Below are 13,639 nucleotides of genomic sequence, written 5' to 3' on the forward strand. Positions count from 1 at the left end.
AGAGAGGGGGGTGACAGAGAGGGGGGTGACAGAGAGAGGGGTATAGAGGGGGAGAGAGAAGGGGGGAGAGGGGGTGACAGAGAGAGGGGGGTGAGAGAGGGGAGGGGGGAGAGAGGGGTGACAGAGGGGGAGAGAGGGGGTGAAAGAAGGAGGGGGAGAGGGGGGGTGATACAGAGGGGGGTGACAGAGGGGGTGACAGAGAGAGGGGGGTGACAGAGGGGGGAGAGAGAGGGGTGAGAGAGGGGGAGGGGGGAGAGGGGGGACAGAGAGAGGGGAGAGAGGGGAGTGACAGAGAAAGAGAAGGGGGTGACAGAGAGAGAGAAGGGGGTGACAGAGAGAGAGGGGAGAGAGGGGGTGACAGAGAGAGGGGGAGAGATAGAGGGGGGAGAGAGGGGATAACAGAGAGAGGGGGAGATAGGGTGACAGAGAGGGGGAGAGAGAAGGGGGAGCGGGGATGACAGAGAGGGGGAGAGAGAAGAGGGAGAGAGGCGAGAGGGGAAGAGAGAAGAGGGTAGAGAGGGGGTGACAGAGAGAGGGGGAGAGAGAGAGGGGGGAGAGATAGGGGGTGACAGAGAGAGGGGAGAGAGGAGGGGGGAGAGATAGGGGGTGACAGAGAGAGGGGAGAGAGGAGGGGGTGACAGAGAGAGAGGGGGCGACAGAGAGGGGGAGAGAGGGGGAGAGGGGGTGACAGAGAGAGGGGAGAGAGAGAGGGGGTGACAGAGAGGGGGGAGAGAGAAGGGGCGAGAGAGGGGGTGACAGAGAGAGGGGGTAAATAGAGAAGGGGGTGACAGAGAGAGAGAGAGGGGGGGAAAGAGAGGGGGAAAGAGAGGGGATGACAGAGAGAGGGGGAGAGAGAGGGGGGAGAGAGGGGGAGATGGGGTGACAGAGAAGGGGGAGAGAGGGGGTGACAAAGAGGGGGAGAGGAGGGGGGAGAGGGGGAGAGAGAACGGGGGAGAGAGGTGGTGACAGAGAGAGGGGGAGAGAGAGAAGGGGGTGACAGAGAGAGGGGGGAAGAGAGAGAGAAAGAGAGAGAGGGGATGACAGAGAGAGAGGGGATGACAGAGAGAGAGGGGATGACAGAGAGAGAGGGGTGAGATAGGGGGAGAAAGAGAGAGACAGAGGGGGAGAGGGGGGAGGGAGAGGGGGGGTGTGACAGAGGGGGTGACAGAGAGGGGGGAGGGGGTGACAGAGGGGGGTGGAGAGAGAGAGGGGGGTGATAGAGAGAGAGAGAGGGGGTGACAGAGAGGGGGGTGACAGAGAGAGGGTATAGAGGGGGAGAGAGAAGGGGGGAGAGGGGGTGACAGAGAGAGGGGGGGTGAGAGAGGGGAGGGGGGAGAGAGGGGTGACAGAGGGGGAGAGAGGGGGTGAAAGAAGGAGGGGGAGAGAGGGGGTGATACAGAGGGGGGTGACAGAGGGGGTGAGAGAGGGGGAGGGGGAGAGGGGGGACAGAGAGAGGGGAGAGAGGGGAGAGAGGGGGTGACAGAGAGAGAGAAGGGGGTGACAGAGAGAGAGGGGAGAGAGGGGGTGACAGAGAGAGGGGGGAGAGATAGAGGGGGGAGAGAGGGGATAACAGAGAGAGGGGGATATGGGGTGACAGAGAGGGGGAGAGAGAAGGGGGAGCGGGGGTGACAGAGAGGGGGAGAGAGAAGAGGGAGAGAGGCGAGAGGGGAAGAGAGAAGAGGGTAGAGAGGGGGTGACAGAGAGAGGGGGAGAGAGAGAGGGGGGAGAGATAGGGGGTGACAGAGAGAGGGGAGAGAGGAGGGGGGAGAGATAGGGGGTGACAGAGAGAGGGGAGAGAGGAGGGGGTGACAGAGAGAGAGGGGGAGAGAGGGGGAGAGAGGGGGGAGAGGGGGTGACAGAGAGAGGGGAGAGAGAGAGGGGGTGACAGAGAGGGGGGAGAGAGAAGGGGCGAGAGAGGGGGTGACAGAGAGAGGGGGTAAATAGAGAAGGGGGTGACAGAGAGAGAGAGAGGGGGAAAGAGAGGGGGAAAGAGAGGGGATGACAGAGAGAGGGGGGAGAGAGGGGGAGATGGGGTGACAGAGAAGGGGGAGAGAGGGGGGTGACAAAGAGGGGGAGAGGAGGGGGGAGAGAGAACGGGGGAGAGAGGTGGTGACAGAGAGAGGGGGAGAGAGAGAAGGGGGTGACAGAGAGAGGGGGGAAGAGAGAGAGAAAGAGAGAGAGGGGATGACAGAGAGAAGGGGATGACAGAGAGAGAGGGGATGACAGAGAGAGAGGGGATGACAGAGAGAGAGGGGTGAGATAGGGGGAGAAAGAGAGAGACAGAGGGGGAGAGGGGGGAGGGAGAGGGGGGGGTGTGACAGAGGGGGTGACAGAGAGGGGGGAGGGGGGTGACAGAGGGGGGTGACAGAGAGAGAGGGGGGTGACAGAGAGGGGGGTGACAGAGAGAGGGGTATAGAGGGGGAGAGGGGGTGACAGAGAGAGGGGGGGTGAGAGAGGGGAGGGGGGAGAGAGGGGTGACAGAGGGGGAGAGAGGGGGTGAAAGAAGGAGGGGGAGAGAGGGGGTGATACAGAGGGGGGTGACAGAGGGGGTGACAGAGAGAGGGGGGTGACAGAGGGGGAGAGAGAGGGGGGAGAGAGGGGGAGGGGGGAGAGGGGGGACAGAGAGAGGGGAGAGAGGGGGTGACAGAGAGAGAGAAGGGGGTGACAGAGAGAGAAAAGGGGGTGACAGAGAGAGAGGGGAGAGAGGGGGTGACAGAGAGAGGGGGGAGAGATAGAGGGGGAGAGAGGGGATAACAGAGAGAGGGGGAGATGGGGTGACAGAGAGGGGGAGAGAGAAGGGGGAGCGGGGGTGACAGAGAGGGGGAGAGAGAAGAGGGAGAGAGGCGAGAGGGGAAGAGAGAAGAGGGTAGAGAGGGGGTGACAGAGAGAGGGGGAGAGAGAGAGGGGGGAGAGATAGGGGGTGACAGAGAGAGGGAGAGAGGAGGGGAGAGATAGGGGGTGACAGAGAGAGGGAGAGAGGAGGGGTGACAGAGAGAGAGGGGGCGACAGAGAGGGGGAGAGAGGGGGGGAGAGGGGGTGACAGAGAGAGGGGAGAGAGAGAGGGGGTGACAGAGAGGGGGGAGAGAGAAGGGGCGAGAGAGGGGGTGACAGAGAGAGGGGGTAAATAGAGAAGGGGGTGACAGAGAGAGAGAAGGGGATGACAGGTGAGAGGGGGAAAGAGAGAGAGGGGGGAGAGAGGGGATGACAGAGAGAGGGGGAGAGAGAGGGGGAGATGGGGTGACAGGGGGAGAGAGGGGGAGATGGGATGACAAAGAGGGGGAGAGAGGAGGGGGGAGAGGGGGTGACAGAGAATGGGGGGAGAGAGAACGGGGGAGAGAGGGGGTGACAAAGAGAGGGGAGAGAGGGGGAGAGAGAGAGAAGGGGGTGAAAGAGAGAGAGAGAGGGGATGACAGAGAGGGGGGGTGAGAGAGGGGGGAGAGGGGGGTGACAGAGAGGAGGGGAGAAGAGAGAGACAGAGGGGGGAGGGGGGGTGACAGAGGGGGGAGAGAGGGTGACAGAGAGAGTGGGGGAGAGAGAGGTGAGAGGGGGTGACAGAGAGAGAGAGAAAGGGACAGAGTCACTTATGACTAAGCAAATTCCAATTTGTGAAACGCCTTTATCTCTGCCAGGTCTGCATTGATGTCATGATGTCTAAGATGTTGTCTGATGATTTTTATCTTCAATAAAGACTTCACTCTTGCTTCAAACCTGTGAGTGCGGTCAAACCTTTTCCTGTTCCAATGCTACACATCTATGCTGGCATACACTGAACCCATCTCATCACATGTGGTCTGGCTTAACATTCAAACTTGTGAGCTGTTTGGAAAACCTCCTGCAAACTGAACCCAAGCCTATTTGTCTCATCCCTACTTAGACCCAATCATCTGTGTGAGTAAATGTGAAATCCTGGAAGTCCCCAAACCCCGGGTCATGTATATAAAAGCAGCTACCAATCAGAACTTAGCACTTTGTTACTCCTTTACGCTGCTCTCTGGCCAGTTGGCGGTCATACATTGCTGGGGAGTGACACAGCTCCAACTTCCCAATTAAAAATAAGCACACCACACATTAATTACCTTATTAAATGTATTTAAAAAGTTAATAATACACGTATACAGATCATAAAGTCATAAACAGATGTTATTAGAAGCTCTACAAAAGGTTTAACATTCATTCTTAGCCCAAATGTGTTGGTTTGGAGAAGGGCTAGAAGTTTAACAGATGTTACTCTTTCTATGGTCACATTGAGGAGATTTCACCTCACTTCCTGTCTCAGTGACAACGTGTTACCAGGAAGAGAAATGAGGGGAGGCTAATTCCTGTTAGGTGTCAACATTGTTGCCAAGACAGGAAATAAAAGGGAGTGCCCCAACGGCAACAAAGACCGCAATAAAAACTAAATTTCTATTAGAGCGTCCAATCAAATGACTGTCCATCTAAGAACACCCAACCACATAAAGCCAAATACCATTGTAATAGAAAGATGCTAGAAGGTCTCAGAAGATTCTTCTTATTATTTTTTTGGATAAGGACTACCTGATAACATAGATGAACCTAAAGCGGGATACACACTATACAAATTTCTTTAGATTTTTTTCCTTTAGATTTACCAAAACCATATAATATGAGGGTCAAACCTAAACACTTTCAATTTATATGCGGTCTGGCAGGCCCTTGCACTACATAGTTGAATGTAAATCTAAAGGAAATTGAACAACAAAAGTTGTATAGTGTGTTTCCAGCTTTATATGAACAATACCATCCACATTGGGATAAAGAAACATCAGTGTCAACTTGGGCACTAAAAGTTAAACTTGGGCAGTCAAAGTCTCAGAAATATAAAGTACACAATGGAAAAGAGAATTTCCCCCAATAAACCCATTTTAGACATCACTATAAATGTGTTTGTTCCCGATACTGAGCAGGAAAAGCCTTTTGTAACTTTCTAATGTCAGACATGTAGAAGAAGCAACCATCTCTGGTGGGGTGAGTGGTCAATCCAACATTAGGGAGCCCAGCAGAGAGATCACAAATTGTTCCTATAGCAGCCTTTCTCAACCTTTTCAACATGGAGGAACCCTTGAAATAGTTCTCCAGTCTTGGGGAACCCCTACTAAAAATTTGAAATCTACAACTCATGATACATTAGTGTGATGGTCAGTGGGAAGAATGGTCCTTACACTTGTGGTTATTGGGAAGAATTACTTCCTTACAGATAGTTAAAAAGATCAATGGTGTCAGTGGGAACTTATCTGAGGGGCAGAAATGTCCCAATGCTGAAGGAACCCCTAGCAATCTCTGGAGGAACCCTAGTTGAGAATCACTATCCTATAGGATTCTGGTGGAATTGTTTATGATACACAGACCTTGGAGAAAACTAAATGTCATTCAGTTATGGTTAGTATCTACTTTTTATCTGTATCTGTGTTTACTTTATAATTTTGATGGAGGTTTTTGGAAATACATAGAAAGCGGCATGGAGGGGCTCCTTGAAGTTGGTGATGAAGGTGTGGAGGAGTCTTATGGGGTTACACAGCTGGTAGAAGGATATACGTTCTTCATTGCAATCCAGATAGATCCCAACTGTCTTTATAGAAGAGCTGGACTGTATATTTATTGCAGAGTTGTTGTGCCTGGCTTGAAGACCAGTTCTTTGAGTCAGACCCCAAGAGTTGTCATTATAACCTATGTAAGACTCAACACGTTTTGTCTTCCTCTCGATGCTGTGACCGGCCACCCCTATCAGCCATTCCTTTGCTGCACTCACATCCACCTCCCAGTAATGTCTCCCAAATGAGAAGCCGCGTGTGCTTAATACCTGTCGGGATGTAAACCTCTCTTCATCATCCGATCTGCTCTCTGGTTCACTGCTGCAAGAAACTGATTTGAGATCTTTCGATATAATAATGTCATTACTGGCAGTTTTTAAATCCAGTAGTATGTCCGATTTCTGCATTTCTGAAAAGTTTCTCTGTATTTTTGTTTCCATCATACTGTCAGTAAAGTCGAGGAGTCCTTTGTGTAGTATCTTTGAGAACAATACTTCATCCAGGCGTCCAGCATTCCTCAGATCACAGATTATGTCACCATGAATGATGTCATCACTGATAAGTTCCTTCTTTAGAAGAGGGAATGGATCGATGCTCTTATGCAAGTCCAAAATTTCATTCATCTTCTTGGACAATTTATCCTTTTGCATCTCCAGATGCTGGATTAGTTTAGAGACCGACTGAGAGATCTGCTCCTCCTGTCTGGAGAGCTCAGTCAGGACCCTATTCTCTACATCATCCAACTGTTTCCTGATGTCTATAAACAGTTCTCCAATGCTCTTAATGAGATCAGTTGCTTTTCCCTTCTCTCGTGTCCTGTAATTTTCCAGATATTGGATTCTGTTATCAGTCTCCCGTTTCTCAAACTTCAGTTTCTCAGTAACATCTCTCAATTTCTTCTTGGAGGCCTCATTCAGAAGCTCCACCTGGTGCCCTTTGTGATCTCCAGCCACCCAACACAACATGCAGAAAAGGGCACTATGCGTTGCGCAGTAATATTTTAGGATTTCTTGATGTGTGGAGCATTTTCTGTCCTCAAATGAAGTGGTAGGTTCAATTAAAACGTGGTGCACTGCCTTGCTGTGGTTGCTCAAGTGCTTTTCACTAGTGATGGACGAACGTTTCGCCCGGCGGTCGTTTCGCGGCGAATTTCCGACATTCGCGGTCCGCACGTTCGAACGCCTTTTTCCGTCGTTCGCCGCGGCGGACTTACGTGTTTAATGTATACAAGAACTTTAACCTTTGGTGACACGTTTATCATGTGATACAGGACAGCCAATTGAGACATGACAGCACATGGACACTTGTACATTCCCCCTAACCTATAAATACACCCGATCCGGTGGCCATTTTACATTCTTTCTTCTGTTACGATAGGGACAGGTTCCTGTGTGGAGTAGGGAGAGATAAACCACTAGCTATTTGGTACACAAAAGTTCTTTTCAGGACTGGTATAGGTGTTAGGTGTTGATAGGTTTGCTGTGCTGCTGATTCTTGCAGCAGCCTGAGTGTCTTTTGTTAGTTTAGAGAAAGGGAAAGGACGGTGTATGCTACAGGGACAGCCAGATTAGTCTTTCATCATCATCATCATCATCATCATCATTAGCTGTTACTATCAAGGTCCACAAAAGAGCTGTTCCAGTAACCACTAATCGTTCTCTTTTTTTGCCAATTTGTATAGGGACAGGAAGGAAGCAGTGTTGTCAGGCAGTGAGGGTAATTTTAAAGACTTGCTGTTATTATTAGTTCCACAAAGGTTCTTTTCAGGACTGGTATCAGTGGTACAGTAATAGGCTTGTACATGTATAATATTCTTTCTTCCAAATATAGAAAGGATATTATACTTGACTGCTGCCCTTCTGCTGCAGTCTGCTAAACATTCACAACTCACTTGTTCCACAAAAGTTCTTATAAGGACTGGTAACTTGGTATAGGGTGCTACGGTACATAGGCTTGAGTGCGGTACAGTCTGCTGTTCTGTAAGGACCGCTATCGGTCCACAATAGATAGGGTTGACGTGCACCACTGCTGACCGCTGCCCTATACTGCAGCAGTCCTTCAGCGGTATAGGGACTGACGTACAGTCTGCTAATCACTAACACACAACCTGCTTGTTCCACAAAAGTTCTTATAAGGACTGGTAACTTGGTATAGGGTGCTACGGTACATAGGCTTGAGTGCGGTACAGTCTGCTGTTCTGTAAGGACCGCTATCGGTCCACAATAGATAGGGTTGACGTGCACCACTGCTGACCGCTGCCCTATACTGCAGCAGTCCTTCAGCGGTATAGGGACTGACGTACAGTCTGCTAAACACTAATACACAACCTGCTTGGTCCACAAAAGTTCTTATAAGGACTGGTAACTTGGTATAGGGTGCTACGGTACATAGGCTTGAGTGCGGTACAGTCTGCTGTTCTGTAAGGACCGCTATCGGTCCACAATAGATAGGGTTGACGTGCACCACTGCTGACCGCTGCCCTATACTGCAGCAGTCCTTCATCGGTATAGGGACTAAGAGTTTTGTCACAGGGTCATTTAAAAAATGACAGGCAGAGGAAGAGGCAGGCCCTTCCGCAGGGGTGGTAGGGGTAGGGCAGGAGCAACAGGCTTGAGCCAAAGTGGGAAGTTGCAGAAGGTGCGTTCAATTACTTTAAAGGATGCACCAGACTTGGTTGAGTGGCTCGCTCAGCCTTACTCTTCTGCACCCTCCTCATCCTCTCGATCTGCACCCTCTTCTTCACTCTCTGCTATGTGCACCCCCAAAGACACTACCACCAACAACACGACCACCACCACCACCACCACATACCTTCCGCTTGAGTCACTGGAATTATTTTCCGATCCATATCAAGAGGACATTTCTGATGCGCAGCCACTCTTGGTATTGGATCAGGAAGAGGAGGTAGCAACAAGCGCTACTCAGCAGTCTGACGCCAGTACCCAGATCAGCCCAAGGAGGAGGTTGGTCCCCGGTGTTGCTGCCTACTCCGAGATCTCTACTTATAGCGGTGGGGAAGGTGACGTTGATGATGACGTGTCTAGTGATGTCACGTGGGTGCCCACAAGAGAGGAAGAGGAGGGGAGTTCAGAGGGAGATATGGACCAGCAGATAGGGAGGAGAAGCAGCAATGACTTACATTGCACAGCAGGGACAAAGCAGACTGCAAATGTATCAGGAGCGAGTCATCGACCATGTACGGTCACATCTGGCGCTCCCAGGACACCGGCACATGGCTCCGCAGTGTGGGCTTTTTTTAACGTGTCCGCTGCTGACAATAGCGTTGCCATCTGCAATCTTTGCAGTCAACGCGTTAGTCGCGGTAAGCCCAATACTCACCTAGGGACGACCGCCTTAAGAAGGCACATGAGCAGCCATCACCGAGCCCAGTGGGAGCAACGGAACACACAAAGCCACACTGCAGGCTCTCACCGTCCAGCCTCGTCTTCTACTTCTCCTTCTCCTCTCTCCTCACAATTGTCCTCCACTCCACCTTCCATCACGCCAAGCTCACATTTTTCTGCAAAAAGGCAGGCTTCCGTGGGCCTAATGTTTGAGCGTAAAAAAATGATGACGCCGGATAACCCTCTTGCCCAACGGTTGGCGGCTGGCTTGTCAGAACTCATAGCCCGCCAACTACTGCCATATAAACTGGTGGACTCGGAGGCCTTTCGCAAATTTGTGGCCATTGGAACACCACAATGGAAGGTCCCAGGAAGGAAGTATTTCTCAGAGAAGGGCATCCCAGAGCTATATGGCCATGTTCAGCGGCAAGTGAATGTATCTCTGGCACACAGTGTCGGTGCCAAGATACATCTGACCACAGACACGTGGTCTAGCAAACACGGGCAGGGAAGGTATATCAGTTTTACTGCCCACTGGGTGAACCTTCTGACGGCCGTCAAGCATGTAACCCGTGGCACCCGTGTAGATTTGGTTTTACCGCCACGGATTGCATGCAGGCCTGACTCTTCTTCTCCTCCTCCTACTCCATCCTCCTCCCTCTCCTCCTCAGCTGCCTCCTCCTTTTCCGCTGCTAGCGTCTCTTCCACTGCACCGCCCAAGCTCCCCAGAACCTATTCCACATGCCAGGTGAGACGTTGCCATGCCGTGCTGCGTCTGTTGTGCCTGGAAGCAAAGAGCCACACTGGCCCGGCACTCCTTTCAGCTTTGCGTTCACAGGCAGATGAGTGGCTAACACCGCTCAATTTGACAGTTGGTAAAGTGGTGTGTGACAACGGTGCCAATCTGCTTAGCGCATTGAAACAGGGCAAAATCACGCACGTGCCGTGCATGGCACACGTCTTAAACTTGGTCGTGCAGCGATTCCTTGTCAAATACCCTGGGGTCCAGGACATCTTGCGGCAGGCAAGGAAAATCTCGGCCCATTTCAGAAGATCTTACACGGCCATGGCTCGCCTTGCTGACATTCAGCGGCGACACCATCTGCCGGTCAGACGTCTTATTTGCGATTGCCCGACGCGATGGAACTCAACCTTCTATATGCTTGATAGGCTGCTCCAGCAGAAACGTGCAGTTAACGTCTACCTGTATGAACTCTGCGAAAGAAACGGTTCTGGGGAGCTGGGTTTTTTTTCACCGCGCCAGTGGCTGCTCATGCGCGACACATGCAGACTTCTGCGGCCATTTGAGGAGATCACCAAACTGGTCAGTCGCAGCCATGGCGCCATCAGTGACATGGTACCTTATGCCTTCTTTCTGGAGCGTGCATTGCGTCGTGTCATTGATCAGGCTGTGGAGGAGCAGGAGCGGGAAGATGAGGAAGTCGCAATGCTGGATGAATTCCCAGGGGGGGCTACTCTATCTGAGACAAGTCAACAACAGGAGTCTGATGAGGAGTCAGAGGAGGATGGTGCCGGGGCGGATGAGCAGGAGCAAGAAGAGCATGCTTTAAACCTTTCTGGGATCCCTGTTGTGCGAGGATGGGGAGAGGAGAATGAAGAGGACGACATTATCCTGGATGATGAGCAGGAGCCAGGCCACCACACCGCTTCCACTTTAGTGCAAATGGGGGCCTTCATGCTCCAGTGTTTTAATAGGGACCCCCGTATAAAAAGCATGAGGGTCAAGGACCAGTACTGGGTGGCAACGTACTTAGACCCCCGGTACAAACACAAAATGGCGGAAATGTTACCGCCGTCGCAGAGGGCTGTCAGAATGCAGCACTTCCAGGCCTTGCTTCGAGAAATGCTGCATTCTGCTTTTGCGTGCGCTGGCAGAGGAGCAATTCCCACTCCCAGAGAAGGATTTGCGGGTACCAATCCAACAGCGCCTGCAAGAAGAGGCCGGTTTGAAGATGTGTTGGTGACTTCGGATATGAGGTCATTCTTTCAGCCGACCCATCGACAGGTGTCATCCGGATCCAGCATCAGGGAACGCCTAGACCGTCAGGTGTCCGACTACATTGGGTTAACGGCCGATGTGGACGCTCTGAGGAGTGATGAACCCCTAGACTACTGGGTGGGCAGGCTTGACCTCTGGCCAGAGCTTGCCCAATTTGCAATCGAACTGTTGGCTTGCCCCTCATCCAGTGTCCTGTCCGAAAGGACGTTCAGCGCAGCAGGGGGGATTGTGACCGATAAGCGTACTCGCCTAGCTCACCACAGTGTTAACTACCTCACATTTCTAAAAATGAATGAGGCATGGATCTCGGAGGAATTCAACACATGTGACCAGTAGACCATGTATATGTCTATAAACTATTTTTTTAATCAAGCACACAGACCTTCTTAATTCATTTGGCTCACTTCCTTGACCCAAAAAAGCACACCGTACTATATGCCCCTACCCTCCTCTTTGAAGAGGTTGAGCGGTGTCATATTTCTACTGGGGCTGCTTATGATATCCCTGTGCTGTGCTGACTTCCTCCTGGGGGTTCTTATTATGAAGGGATCACACTATCCCTGTGCTGTGCTGACTTCCTCCTGGGGGTTCTTATTATGAGGGGATCACACCATCCCTGTGCTGTGCTGACTTCCTCCTGGGGCTGCTTACGGTGCTGCTGTCAGTGCTGTATGTCACGGTGCTGCTGTCAGCGCTGTATGTCACGGTGCTGCTGTCAGCGCTGTATGTCACGGTGCTGCTGTCAGCGCTGTATGTCACGGTGCTGCTGTCAGCGCTGTATGTCACGGTGCTGCTGTCAGCGCTGTATGTCACGGTGCTGCTGTCAGCGCTGTATGTCACGGTGCTGCTGTCAGCGCTGTATGTCACGGTGCTGCTGTCAGCGCTGTATGTCACGGTGCTGCTGTCAGCGCTGTATGTCACGGTGCTGCTGTCAGCGCTGTATGTCACGGTGCTGCTGTCAGTGCTCTGTATTACGGTGCTGCTGTCAGATGCCTCTATCACGGTGCATGTGTCATTCCGGTATGTCACGCTGCTGGTGATCATCTCCTGCACCCTCTTCTTTGCCTACCCTGGTCCCTGACCTTCCCTCTCCTCCATTGCCTTCATTAGCTCCATAGTCCTGAATTGTTAGAACAATTTCCCAAATAAAATAAAAATGCTTGTAGTTATCGATCCCAAATTCACCTCATACATGTATTATGTCATTGTCCAGATGGTGGGACTACGTTTTACCCCCTAATAATTACCACGTGGCCGCAAATTCGACATGAAGGTTTGCAAAGTTCGCCTCCCATTGAAGTCAATGGGGCCCGCGGCGAACGTTCGGTTTCGCGAACGTTTGGGTCCGTTCGCATTTCGCTTTCGCGAAACGTCCCGTCGGAAGTTCGTCCATCACTACTTTTCACAAAACGAGGCCTCACAGTGTAGACATGTTTTAGAAGCGGGTACGGGAGGATCACAGTACGTGCAAAAGACCTCTGTTTTCTCCTGGTAGGCAGATCTGAAATGGTCCATGGTGTTGCTCTCCAGCGGAGGGCGCTCTGTATACTGCTCTCTGCATTCCGGACAGGAATAACTGGTAGCCTTCCTCTCCTGTGTATCCAGCACACTCACTATACAATCCCGGCAGAAGTTGTGTCCACATCTCAACGACACGGGCTCCGTATAAAGGTTCAGGCAGATGGAACACTTCAGCTCCTCTCTCAGATCAGCAGACGCCATTGTGAACTTGTGATACAACTCAGAACATCAGTTTTATACACTGAAGGTGAAAGAGAGTTCCTGTGAATGTTTTGTTATGCAAAATGGGATCCACCCTATTCACTTAGCCCTTTCTTTGCCTAGGAGATGGAGATTCGTGCCACAACCTTTGTACTTTACAGGACCTGTTTGATATTTTCATTCCAAACGTCACCATTTCATCAACCTAATTATAGGCATAAAAAGAGTCAGCCATCTACATGAGACATTTTCTTGTATATTTTTAGATGTGTGTTTTTTTGTTTTTTTTTTGTTTTGTTTTTTATATATATCATTTTTGTTATTTAAAAAAAAAAGCAGAGATGGCTTGAGCGAAATCCCAGAGTTTAAAGATTTTAAATTTAAATACTAGATAATTACATTATGATTTTTTTTATATTTCTATGGACATTTATTTATGATTTATGGACTAGCATATGAATTGATTTTTATTAATTTTTTATAGCACATTTACATGTTAATATTGATTTCGTTTGCCACTTTATTTTAGTTTTGGATTGTCACCATTTTTTTGCACGTTTCACTTGTGCGATTATTTAATCATTATTTATTGAACAAGCGCTGCACTTTATTTTTTTCTTTTATTTTTTTTTTTTCACTAGATAATTACAGCAAACTATAAAATGTGAAAACTAAATTGGGTTGAATTATTAAATTCTTTTTATTAGCAAAGGTTGCAAACCTCTACATGTGTAAATTTCCAGATTATTGAGAGGAAGTTGGATAGCGTGATTTCTGAGTGGAATAAAGAAATTATATCTTCTAGATTGTAAGCGCTAACGAGCAGGGCCCTCTAGTCCCTCCTGTATTGATTTGTATTGTAAGTGTACTGTCTGCCCTCATGTTGTAAAGCGCTGCGCAAACTGTTGGCGCTTTATAAATCCTGTATTATAATAATAATAATAATATCATTGTGTGCTGGGTTTAACCACTTGCCCTCCGGAAGATTTATGACCGGGCCATTT

General features: G+C 50.3%; 1 protein-coding gene across 1 annotated transcript in view; it reads right to left on the reverse strand.

Moving 5' to 3' along the window:
- LOC143925752 (uncharacterized) overlaps positions 1-13,639 on the reverse strand; it is a 35,699-nt gene that overhangs the window by 6,031 nt on the left and 16,029 nt on the right. The window contains 3 exon segments of the mRNA XM_077450201.1: positions 5,433-6,653; positions 12,313-12,641; positions 12,790-12,840. Of these exon segments, the coding sequence (XP_077306327.1) occupies positions 5,433-6,653; positions 12,313-12,641; positions 12,790-12,840 (1,601 nt within the window).

The sequence above is a fragment of the Lithobates pipiens genome, unplaced genomic scaffold (genome assembly GCF_037356315.1).
Source record: "Lithobates pipiens isolate NorthernLeopardFrog02 unplaced genomic scaffold, aLitPip1_a1.2 Scaffold_22, whole genome shotgun sequence".
Lineage (NCBI taxonomy): Eukaryota > Metazoa > Chordata > Amphibia > Anura > Ranidae > Lithobates > Lithobates pipiens.